Genomic DNA, 12,378 nt, shown 5'->3' on the forward strand with positions numbered 1-12,378 from the left:
TTGAGAGAAGTTCATGTTTTCATAAAAGATCCTTGAACTCTCTGTCCGCTGCAGTGGATGTAAACATATGGAAGTGTAGCCGTGCCTGTGTTACATCAGGTGTGGTATTGACATTGCGGGGAGCAGTTACATCAGATAAACCGCCACACAACTTTTTTAATTCCTTTTGGGCAGAAATATCTGGTTTAACGAGGCTGGACACTACGTCTTATGCAAGCCCCCAGGCGATGTCGTCAGACCGGGAGGAGAGGCTGCTGGTTTCGTCAGCCGCAGACGGCTCGTATTTAACAGCCAGCCACTATGAATTATCATCTAGTTCTCTTCTGCCCTTCGTGTGTGAACAGTGTCCGTTTCTGTGCGTGTGATAGTTACTACATACAAGGTAAATATCTTGTGCATCACTTTCTTACAACATTTTTCTTTTAAGTAACCAGGAATTCCTAACGGCAGTCAGACCAAAATTTCAACCACTGATGTATATTAGGGTGACCAGAACTTGAGATCTACTCCTGAGAGTGGTCAAGTGTAATGCGGACTTAGGTTTCTTGCCATTTTCGTTATCTATCTTCATAAAACAATAATCAGTATTAACATAAGCAGATTTACCAATACGGTAGGTAACTAAAGAAGGAATATAGACCTAACTATCAATTAAAAAAGGAAATAATATAATCTAGTTATGAACGACTGTAAATTCATACAGATGTATTATTCACGTCCATAATATTCATTCAGCGCCACTACAGAAACACAATATAGCACGATTATTATTCGACAATCGGCGGAAAAATTGTTCATATTTCTGACCTGAATTGTCATTGTCCAAGGAGGAACCCGTGAATTCAGATAACAATTTGTGATCAGTAAGGTTCGGATGTTAAGGAAAAGTCATATTCCTTTCCTGAGCTCATTTTACCAGAAATCTGAGAAATGAGTGTGAATGACGTGTCTCTGGCCCCGTTTAAAGCAATTTTATGTTGCTCATAAATGCATACTTTGGCCCCCTTTATTGTTTCGGTCATATTTCACTCATTTTAATTGTATAAGCTTCTATTTTGCTTACACTGAGGCGTCGTTTTTAAGAAGGTACACTAGGGCCTACCTGTTATCTGCGTCGAGTTTCGAACACAGGATTTGGAAATACTGTAGCAGACATACTTTTCGTCCTCTTCCAGGAACAGATCGGTAGCAGGTTTAGAAGACCTGATTGTGAGCAAGAGCTGCTGTGCGGATGGCATTTCAGTAGATAATAATTAGCTCAGAAGCAATTAGCAAACAAGGAAACTCCATGGTTTTCCTCACCCAGTTCATCATTCCCCTTTCACCACCAACACATTGGTCACACTTGTTGTACCACAGTGAGCCATATCATGCCTACAGTGAAATACAGTGAAGGTGTAAAATTAAGAAATTGTGTTAAAGAGTTCGACGAAGAGATCTTCAGTACGGTACTCTAAAGCGGCTGAAGTTAAAGTTTCGGCAGTAAAACGATTAATGTGAATACATATTGAAAGTTTTAGCGTACTGTAGACTTTGTCAGTTTCCATAATTTAATCTGTCTGCTGTATTTGTCACTAATCACTTTTTGGTACTTACGACGCCTAATGTTAGCAATACTCTCATATTTGCTACCCATCACAAAATCCATAAGTCATATTTTACCTTTTTTTCTGTCATATTTAGCTAGTTTGGGGGGCATAATTGCTTGCGTATTTTGTACTTCTTTATGTCATAAACTTCCTTAGATTTACTCTCTTCTCTGTAGAAGCTTCCAAAATGGAAATTTTAATGGACAGCGGAACAGAAATATTTCATATTTTACCTTTACCACTGAAAATAGAAAAATACAGTAGTATATTTTTGATCAGGTTTTGACACCTTCTTTATTAAACTTCATAGAGAATAGGCAAGACAGGACTTAAAATTACATTTCGCAGAATTTTCATCAGGATATTTCTAAGATATTCCACACTTCACGCGGACAGCGGGATATCTGATCACTCAAATATCTTCTGAGAAATCATCTGTGGTACTCTCACGTGAGTTTCATACTTTATCTAGAGAGTTGTATTTATTTTTACCATTTCGCGAATAACTACAACACGAAATACGTGTATAAATTAAATACACAGGTATTCACATCCTATACGGAAATATACTGTTTTGTTTTTGCATTGAAACTTTGTGGGCTCCAGTCTCCCAACATATTAGCTTCATCAGAATCGTGCGGTCTGTGCTGAAGCTGTTTCAATGCGGTATTTCGATACATTTATATAATTGAAAGTGATAACACGAAAAGGATAGAACTGTGGCGGTAGACAGCTGTTGACTGGTTGTAGTTGATCTTCTTACACAGGATTGATCATTGGAGCCTAGAGTTAAATAGTCACACAAAAATGGTGAGAAAAAAAAGATCGTAAGAAGTTTGAAATGTTTCGCCCTGCATTGCCAGTGTGCACTCAGAGTAAGAATATCTATCTTTAAAATTACACAACGGATTCGTCAAAACATCCAGGATAGCGCTGTGTAGCTGAAATTTTATTAATGTATTCTACCATAATTATATTATTTGTCCGTTGAGACTTGGCAATATAATGCAAATCTGAAAGTACAGTACCTAAGTTAACCAAAATGACCTCGTACGATACCAGTGAATATAGTGGTAAAATATCAAAACCTCAAAACACTGGTCATGTGTTTTGCTTGTATATTTCTTTGAATTATTATGGACAGTAGTACATTTTAAAAAAAATATATGATTTAGAATTTGCCCTATAAAAAGTTAATTTTCAAAACTGTAGAATTTTGGACCCTTCACGAGGCTACATGCTGTGAGATGTGCAGATTGTGTTATGAGATGATTCGCCAGGAAACTTCCAAGTTACCAGGGTTTCTTTATTTTCGTTGTTTTGTCTCTAAGAAATACCAGTCTTTTGTTACCTGGCAGAGAGTTTCATAAAAATGTTGAGCTGATTTTAAGATGGCAGTTCGTAAACTCATTATGTTAGGTCTCTCAGGGTTGCTTGGTAGCAGCGTTTACTGCCTGTTCTGTACGGTAGGAGCCAATTTATTCGTAAGTGTAGTGCTGGGCAAGGGAGTCCAGAGGCATGCTACCCCACTGTCGTTTAAACTACCTAAAACTTTTAAGAATGATACACCGAATATATATATATATATGAATATATAACGCCTGGATAATGTTAATCACTCCTTTCCTATATCTTCTTTGAAATAATGATGAGAAGACAGACAGGGAAGTGGCATGGAGTGAAGATTATGTGCAAAAGCTTTGACGGATATGCATACAGGCAGTCTACACATGAGAAAATACGATCTTAAAATTAAAATATACCACGAACAACATTACTTTGCAGAATTAATCGAGGCCTATTCTGACGGCACTGAAACCTCCTCAGATAAGGATGAGGCAACCTACAGAACCACTTTTTTCTAAAGAAATCGGACGATTTCACTAATTCTCCTCCATTCTTAAAATGAAAACTAGTTTTAACCTTCACCTATTTAGGCCTAGCATTATTTCTGTAGAGGAGGTTGGCATTAGAATTTGCTGAAGAACATATTCATAACAGGATGATAGCGGTTTTGGGTGGTTTTGAAAATGCGGGTAGAATTTTCAATGGACCAGTCGAGTTAGCCAGAAGACACAGGTCTTTATTGTCCCAAACACTTTCCACTCACCGATGTGGAGAAGGGGATCCAGTGTATTACGAGCAAGCAGTGGATAACGAGGAATGCTCAGACAACGAGCCTGGGAATAACCTTGTTATTTGATGACCAAAGTAGTTCTTGCAAGAGGTCACAAGAACAACCCTTCGATTCTATACCATAATTGCCTGGAGGAACTTTTTTGTTAACACCGTGCGTTTATGTCATTATTTGTAATTTTGAATTAGTTATTTTTATTTCGTGTAAGAACCAATTAAAGGGCATTACTTCGATTAATAATCAGTAATAAAATGAGACTCATCCACATGTTTAATATTGCTAATTTTATCATTTCAAGTGTGCACATATTTAATTTACTTCTTTTGATTGCAACATGTGATTAATAAGGTCTTAAGCTACGTTTACTGTATTTAGGACTACTTTGAAATAATTAATCTGGTCGTTGTGACATATTTTGCCTTAAGGTGACTCACTTGCCCCTCTCCCCTCCTATCACAAACTTTTTAAAAAATTAAAATACTCGATTCGCTTTTCTCCTGTGTTTATACATGGAAGACCATTACTACCGGTATCCTACTAAATTTAGTCATTATATGACAGGAAAGCCAACGGCCGTAGCCGTGTTGAAACACCGGATCCCGTGAGATCTCCGAAGTTAAGCAACATTGGGCGTGGTCAGGAGTTGGATGGGTTGCCACGCGCTGTTGGTGGGGGGTTTAGGGAATGGAGGAGCGGAAAGGAACTGGCCACCCTACCGCACGTAAACTCCGGCTCAGGAACACCTCTGCGGAGGTTCGGACCTGCCTTCGGGCAGAATAACCCTTACCTTACCATGACAGGAAATACAAACGCATGCCTACCATACATTCGCAAACGGTATACCGTTACAGCTCCTGCAAACCGTCTTCATGGCTGCCGACGGAGTGATTGAAAACCATCTCCTGAATGCAAGCAACTCGTTCAGTGAGATTTACAAAGCAAATTTTACAAGAGAAGATAAAAACTGATTAAAGCCAAACAAGGCAAGTAATCATGAAGCAGTTATAGTGTACGGTGGTTTGTTCCGTGTTACAACGAGCTTCCATAAAACGGAACGGTTTGTTCCGGAACCGACTGACACTTTATAAGCCTCATTTACACTAGGAAAACACATCCTTTGATTTCGCAGCATGAAGGAACACATGAAAAACTTCACGAAACGGCATCAAACTTTTGCTTGTACTTGGACGGACATGCATGTTCAGTCCGTCATCGATGCCGCTGGTGGGATCTTCAACAGCTGTGCCATCAGCTGTCATAGATGGCCTAGGCATCACTGAAGAGGCGTACTAGGGAAATGAGGAGTGAGGTAGTTTCCCGTTGCTTTCCTCACCGAGCCAGAGTTGCTATTACGTATCAGTTTGCCAAGCCCACTGAAATGCATACACCAACCGACCCTGTGAGCAACATTTTCACAGCATTCATAGCAGGGACTGGCTGCATAAGGATTGGCATTACTACCATCGCTCATACCTCAGTCACTTTCATCTTGTCAAAGCCAAGGATAAGACAGAGACAGATCTTTGAAAGTAACAAAATTGCTCTAGCCTATACCAGAAGACATAGTGCACTGTAAACACTAGGTCCTGCCAGCAAAGGCATATGGACGGACATAACGGTTAAAAATATATATCTTCAGCTCGATATCAACTCGTTTTCTCAAATGCGTAGGCTACAAGACAAAAAAGACATAATGAATGGGGTTGTGTAATCTTAACATACTGTTCTGAAGACGGGAGAGATATTCGCCTGCAGGTGCCCTCAGAAAAGAGGCTGGCGGGCACATTGGAGAAGACGCACCAGTGAGAGGCCATGCATGAAAGACTTCTGAAGAGAACAGTAACTGACAGGACAGGGAAAATGAAATGGAGGAAGCGGCTCGCTATTGGTCAGCTTGAGGGGCATGCAGGCCTTGACTTCGTGGGCTCGGCCTGGCAAGTCTCAGTCAGGTCACTCCCGGCAAGGAGCCGAGATGAGCGTGGCGTGTTTGTGCTCGTGGAAAACAATTCATGGTATCCCCCAGAACATTATTGGGAACCCTAACATCAGTAGCCCTGAAGATGACAAATGCTGGGGCTGTATCTTAATCCAGACTACTGCCACTTCACTTCCCAGTCCCAGCCTTCTACTATCCCGTCGTTATCAGAAGACGTAACTGATTGGGCGCGATGTTGCATAAAAGAGGTTTGCAGTTTTTAAAAATCAACTTTAAAATAAATAAAAACACGTTTTCAGATTAATCAAGTACTGTAGTACTTATCAAAAGAAATAGTTTACTTGCCTCAGTAATCTAACACCATAACATATCCTTCACAGTATACAATTTACAAAAATGGTTTAGGATTTATTCTCTCTTTACTGAAAGCACAGGCATGGTTTTAAAGTTTCGATCACATGAGGAGAAACGAGTGAGGTACCGGTACCGTAACGGTAGGCGGCCGGAAGGGCTTTAGAGAAAAACCTTGAAATCTTATATAGTCTATCACCATAAATTCAAAATTGCTTCCATGCGAAGCCTTCAATTAACGTGGTGCGGTCCCTGAGACCGTGCACTGTCTTCATTGTTACTATTTACGCCCTTCCCCGCTCATTATTGGGTCCAGTCTTCCGGTAGCTTAAAGTTCAGGGAAGATGATAGATGTTAATGTTCTAGATCAGAATTTTCAAGGTGATCTGTTCAGCTGGACAGATGAATACGGTAACATTCTAGCGATTGTGATGACTGCTCTGAAAAATTTGTTCCTCCTTTGGTTGACCATGACATCCGATGCTGAAGGAGTTTGGAAAGACTGGTTCAAAATTCAAGTCTTCCGCCGGAGTTACGGGTCACAATTTGTCCCATTCTCGGACCTTCACGCTTCACTTGAAGCATGGGCCCTATAACAACATGCGGAATTTATCAGCATGTAAAACAAAGATTTCACTTTCTGGGTGTGTCATTTTTTTTTTTTCGAAATAGCATTACTTTCTGTATTTACTGCGAAGTGATAATTTTGTGGGTTTTTTCATTGCTCGTTACTTGTTTCCCTTTTATACTAAAACTTTATTTAAAAAGACCGAAATTATTAACATTATAACCACTAAATTATGAGTGGTCTCTTGGACCACAGCACGTTGTTACTGTCTTACATAAGTCACCACGTTAGTTAAAGGCTAGTATAGCCTAGAGAAATGATCTTCAGATAATATTATGACCTGTAAAGTTCTCATTCTATTACTAATCTAGAATATACCAATGTGAATAAATCGATAAAGGCACAAGTGCATTTCCTATTTGTATAACACAAGGTGACGGTCGTATGGGTCATTGTACGAAAAGTACGTTAATTTCAGACACAGAAGATGTATTTTCTCTCTTCTCGGGTATCGGACCACAACGTGAACTAGTCTACCATTCGTGAGAACAAAGGTTATAGGTCTTAATCTTTATTGTTCTGTTCCAGATCTGCTGAACATGATTGCGTCATTAAGTACCAACGAAGAGTCATCTGCTGGCTTAGCCATGTCATCTTCATCAGTGGGACAAAGTGTAAGTATAATCTATCGCTGGATAAATTTATCTTTATTGCATACTCTGACCCAGAGAGGAGTGACAAACAACTGCCCGCCACGTAATCAACAGCGCGTATCCCTTTTAATTCAGTATTACTCAGGTACGGTACGGATTGACATTTGTTAATAAAAGTGGAAAAATATTGTTCGTGCACGTTACTTACACTCTGTACGAAACACCTAGGAGCATTGAAATTAAATTGACTTGTGCATTTTCTGACTTAAAAGGGTGTGTATTCCAGCAGTAGGTAACCAACTAGGATTGTCAATTTCTCGATTTTGGCGGGATTTCCCGACACGTGAATGATTTGTGGCATAGTTTCCCGACTGAAACTTAATATCTCCCGAATTTTCTCCCTTTACGATAGCAAACTTCATAAAAATTACCAGATCAACCAGACGACCGATCGCTCGCACTTGAATCGATAGTTGAATGACTACACGATGAGAAAGCAGAAATCCAAATATTTCGTTTGCTGAGTTTGTGGTTTCAATTTTATGTCGGTCTGTTGGTTTTGTTTAACCTTGTTCATGTACTTCAAACACTCAGGAAAACAAAATTTTGAACGTGATATCGATAATCTCATTGATACAGACTAACATTAAGAATAGGGTTACTATAATATTTTCTTTCAAAGCCCGGCCACCGAGTAAAAAATGTGGCATAGCCCACTCTCGCACACATTTTTTTAGAAACGGATGCTGTTAATTTAAATCAACGGTAAATGTATAGCGCTTTTCACCCCGTTATCTTGATTTTTTTAAAGTAAGTCACTTTTGGAAATAATACTACCATACTTAATAAAATATTCAGACAGAATCTACCACTGAGCACTAGCTGCTAATACAATCAACAAAATGTTCATTAGAAGTGTAGGCCAGCCACTGTTGAGAACCGAGTTTGTAAAACAATCGTTAGGCCATAGCAAAAAAGCACTAAATTATTAAGTTATCAGTGAACAAAAATTTATTCTTGCCACTAACTACCAAATTGGCATCGTATAATTTTTCATGTAAATAAAACAACAGTTTAATTCATTTTGCCAATAAAGAATATTAAATTAGTCACAAATTCGTTAAATTGCCAACATGCAGGCTAGTTGCAGATCACTGTTCCATTTAATTCATTTTATGTTTAATAAATTTAAAACCGGGACAATCTCAGTGAAGCCTGATTAAAAATACAATTCCTTGGTAAATGTACTGGGCCTGAACACTAATATAATTTTCGTGAAATTTACTTTCTTTCATAGCATAAGTGTGTTATGGATGAGGAATTTCAAATAGTATGAAATGTCAGTTTTCCAAGAAATTTCCCTTTTTTTTTAAATGAAAAATATCTGTCAACCTTCTGCCCCTCTTCCTCACTTCACCACGGGATGCAAAGAAGTGACGTATGTTCTCTCTACAGGCCGGTCTACTCTCGCTGGCTGGCGATGCACTCTGCCTTGCCGTTACGGCATTACGTCTCAGTGAGCCTACCAAGAAAACATCCTCTCCAGCCATTGTGTCCCTAGAAGAGGTAGCATGGCACGACAACATTGCCGACTGTTGGATCGTGCTCTATGACCGTGTCTACGATATCACCAGTTTCCTCTCAGAGGTGAGTTAACAACAAAGTTACAATATACCCCAGGTAACAAGCCATCTGAGATCATGGATTCCTTATATCAAAACACTCGGCTAACATCCGTGATCAACCTCTGGAAGTTTGTCTGGAGAGTTTATACTGTAGATTGATTTATTTTAGTAGTGGCAACTATTTATTTTCTAGATACATAGCATACATATAAAGTTCTAGGTTTCACAGGCCTTTGATGTAGCCAACAGTGTTGCATACATGTTCCCAGCAATGTGGAAGACTTTGGATACTCTTTGCACTGCCTAATCTCTCAATAGTATGAATTGCCTGCAGAATAATTTCAATTGTTCGAAAGCAAATTCCGCACAATGATAATCCCTAAACCATGGGACACTCTCCCATGCTGATGACATCTTTCTGATGTGAAGGCCTCCAGGAAAAAATGGAGCAATGGAAAGAACAGCCTGGCGAATTTGAGCTTCGACCCAATCTCAAGATGACAGAGTAAATGGAATGTGGCCAACAAACTAATGGTGCCATCAGCATCAATGGAGAAGAGTTGAAGAAAGTGGAGCAATTTAAATACCTTGGCTCCCTCATGTGCAGCAACGATGACAGCCTTCCAGATGCCCACAACTTATTCAACGCTGTCTGGATGAAATGGCATCAGGTGACTGGGGCCCTGTGTGATCATCGGATACCCCTACGCCTTATACAGAACGACAATGCGCCCAGTCGCCCTCTACAGATTGGAGTGCTGGCCAACTGACAGTTAAGCATGAGCAGGTTCTACATGGTATGGAAATGAGAATTCTCTGATGGAGTCTTGGACTAATGTGATTCAACCATGCAAAGAACGATGACATCCGATGATGACTGGAAATTGTGCCAATTGTAGAGAAGCTACGCAAAGGTAGAGTTAGATGGTATGGACACGTCATATGCAGCAAGAAGAGCTCTGTAGCAAGGACAATCATACGTCTGGAGCCTGAAGACTAGCGGCAGTGTGGTACACCGCAAAGACTGTGGATGGATCACATCAAGGTTGACATGGAATATGTGAACGCCACTCCAAAGGATGCCTTGGATTGGTTTAAATGGAGATGGATATGCCGACAAGCAGACCCCACCACTGTGTGGAATATAGGTATATGTCACACAATAGGTGCTAATAGTCAAAATGGTCATTTATAGGCACTATTAAACGTCTGTTATTTGTGACAATTTGACCCAAAACAGTTTTTTAACTTTACTCTGTATGTTTAGCAGGTACAGGAACAAATAGGCATCTTAGAAAATATTCTTAGCTTAATTACAAATGATGTGTCACTTTTCACTTGACACAGATACATAAATGCAGACTAGATAAAAATCTAGGAGGCAGTAAAATTTCTTAGTAGCCAAGTTGCGAGTTGGTACGTTTTAAACGTTTCAGTTGTTTTGAGCCACCAGCATTACTGAATGTTACAATTACTGTGTTTCATCTGTGTACTAAATCCCGAACATTACTTACTACATAGTAGTGACTAGTGCAGTACATGAATAACTTAACGCCACGGAGAAAATTTGTCACCTAGAGAGACCGTAACTTCTTCAACTAATGGTTACGAGATACACAGAATCTAGTCACCTTTCATGTTATTATTAATTCTAGAGTGGGAAAAATCCCAAAAATATGTTGCCCTCAGAATGGAATTTCCTAGTCACAGTAATAAAATTTTAGGCGTCTACATATTTATTTTTGTCGCCATGGTGACTGCGTGCCTTGAATTTGTCAGCCCTGCATTAATGTATTGCCTCTGCATGATGAATGCCTACCTATGGCTTAATGAAATTTCTTGTTGTTTGCAGCACCCTGGTGGCGAGGAGATCCTGGTGGAGTATGCTGGAAGAGATGCCACCCTGGCCTTCAATGGAATTGGTCACGGAGCCGCTATGCTCCAAGTGCTCGACAAGTATCTGGTGGGAGTTCTACCCGAGTCAGAGCATATCTTCTCCCGCCAAGAGGGGAAGCTAGGAATTCTCAAGCTGACTGCGCTCTTGAACTAGCTGTTGTGTTAGCCTCTGGACCAGGAGTTATCTCCTCTCGCATACATTCCACGAATCTCAGGAATCATTTCCGAGAACATAAGTTATTAATATTATTTACAATGGACCATCATGATAGGCCTACAAGAAGGAATTTTCATGTAAAATGAATTTGTTTTACTTCAGCGCAGGATGGAACTATGGACACTGATTCAGAGATAACTATGAAGGATACCTCTCTTCTCATTGGATCTCATATTAATTTTCTGTAAGAACTCCTTGAGAAGGAGGTCTGTCTTCATTCCCCTTATTTTTCCCTTCAATAAGAGAACGAAAATTTTACATTTTTTACACTTTTGTTTGTTAGTGCTAGCGGTGGTGATTATTATTTTAAGAGTGAGTAAAACTGGGCAAACATCCTCTCTTAATCAAGAAGGAAAACCTTTGAAGAAGAATTCTTATCTCTCTCTACAAGAAAGCACCAAGACCACCTAGTCTGGTGGAGGGACGCCCCTCAATTACACTTTACTCTGCCCTTGCACGATCATGGAAGGAAAGGTTTCTGTCTGCTCAGCTGAAGTTCACATTCGAGAGGCTGGATCTCTCATAATGTTCAGCTTATTTCATAATTCTCACCACCAGTCATCCTTGTTGACAGGGCTGCATCATTGTATCTCGATTTGTTGCGTGCTTTTTTGAGCCAAGCTTACTTTTTTGGAGCAAGGATAAAAATAATTATAGATCTAGTATTTAGATGTTTCTCGCTGTGATCACTGCCTTAATTTATAAATGTGTTTGTCTGTATGTTTGATACTGTTGTTCTTTGTGTTCCTGTTCTACGTTCATAAGCGGCTGTCTTACTTAAAATAACAGTTTGCAACATATAATTTTGCTAGTCTTACAAAATACACGGCTGCAGTACCCGCAAGCGGACGCCGATTCTAGCCCGTTTTTTGTATGCTGCAAACAAACAGAACCAAATCTAGATGTGCTTAAGGGGAGTCATGGCTGAAAGTTTGGGCATTTCCTTCAAAATATATATTTCTTTGGCTTTGGGCTTCAAATATTCTTAAATTCTTCATTCTACAAAAAAGGTAATTATTTTCACCCTAACACCACTTTTGAAGCTCCAAGCACCATTTTTAAAGTGGGGTTGCCATGCTTTTAGACAGCAAGTCCATGCCTTCAGTGGCTGCTCACACATATTTTTCACCACTTTGTTATATACAAAATGCTCCTTGCATCACACTTTTCTCTCATATTCCTGTGGAACTTTCAGGAGATCTTCTAATATATATATACAAATTACAATAAAAATTACTGTGCATTTTTATGGTCAAGTGAATATTACTAAATTTTTTTTTTTTGCCTCTCAAAATACCAATTACACAAGGATGAAAAAATTGAAAATTTGTGCCTCCCACATTTCCTTTCTGAATACGAAACCCAGATAAACTAATAATTAAATATGTGTTAAGGACCAGCTGTCC

General features: G+C 39.4%; 1 protein-coding gene across 1 annotated transcript; it reads left to right on the plus strand.

Annotated features, from left to right (window-relative positions):
- Positions 1 to 321: 321 nt before the first annotated feature.
- LOC136871797 (uncharacterized) lies at positions 322 to 11,230 on the plus strand. Its single transcript, XM_067145395.2, has 4 exons — positions 322 to 382; positions 7,170 to 7,255; positions 8,690 to 8,881; positions 10,712 to 11,230. The coding sequence occupies exons 2-4, from the start codon at positions 7,181 to 7,183 to the stop codon at positions 10,907 to 10,909; spliced, it is 465 nt and encodes a 154-aa protein (XP_067001496.2). The 5' UTR covers positions 322 to 382; positions 7,170 to 7,180; the 3' UTR covers positions 10,910 to 11,230.
- Positions 11,231 to 12,378: the final 1,148 nt, after the last annotated feature.

This window comes from Anabrus simplex, chromosome 4 (assembly GCF_040414725.1).
Source record: "Anabrus simplex isolate iqAnaSimp1 chromosome 4, ASM4041472v1, whole genome shotgun sequence".
Lineage (NCBI taxonomy): Eukaryota > Metazoa > Arthropoda > Insecta > Orthoptera > Tettigoniidae > Anabrus > Anabrus simplex.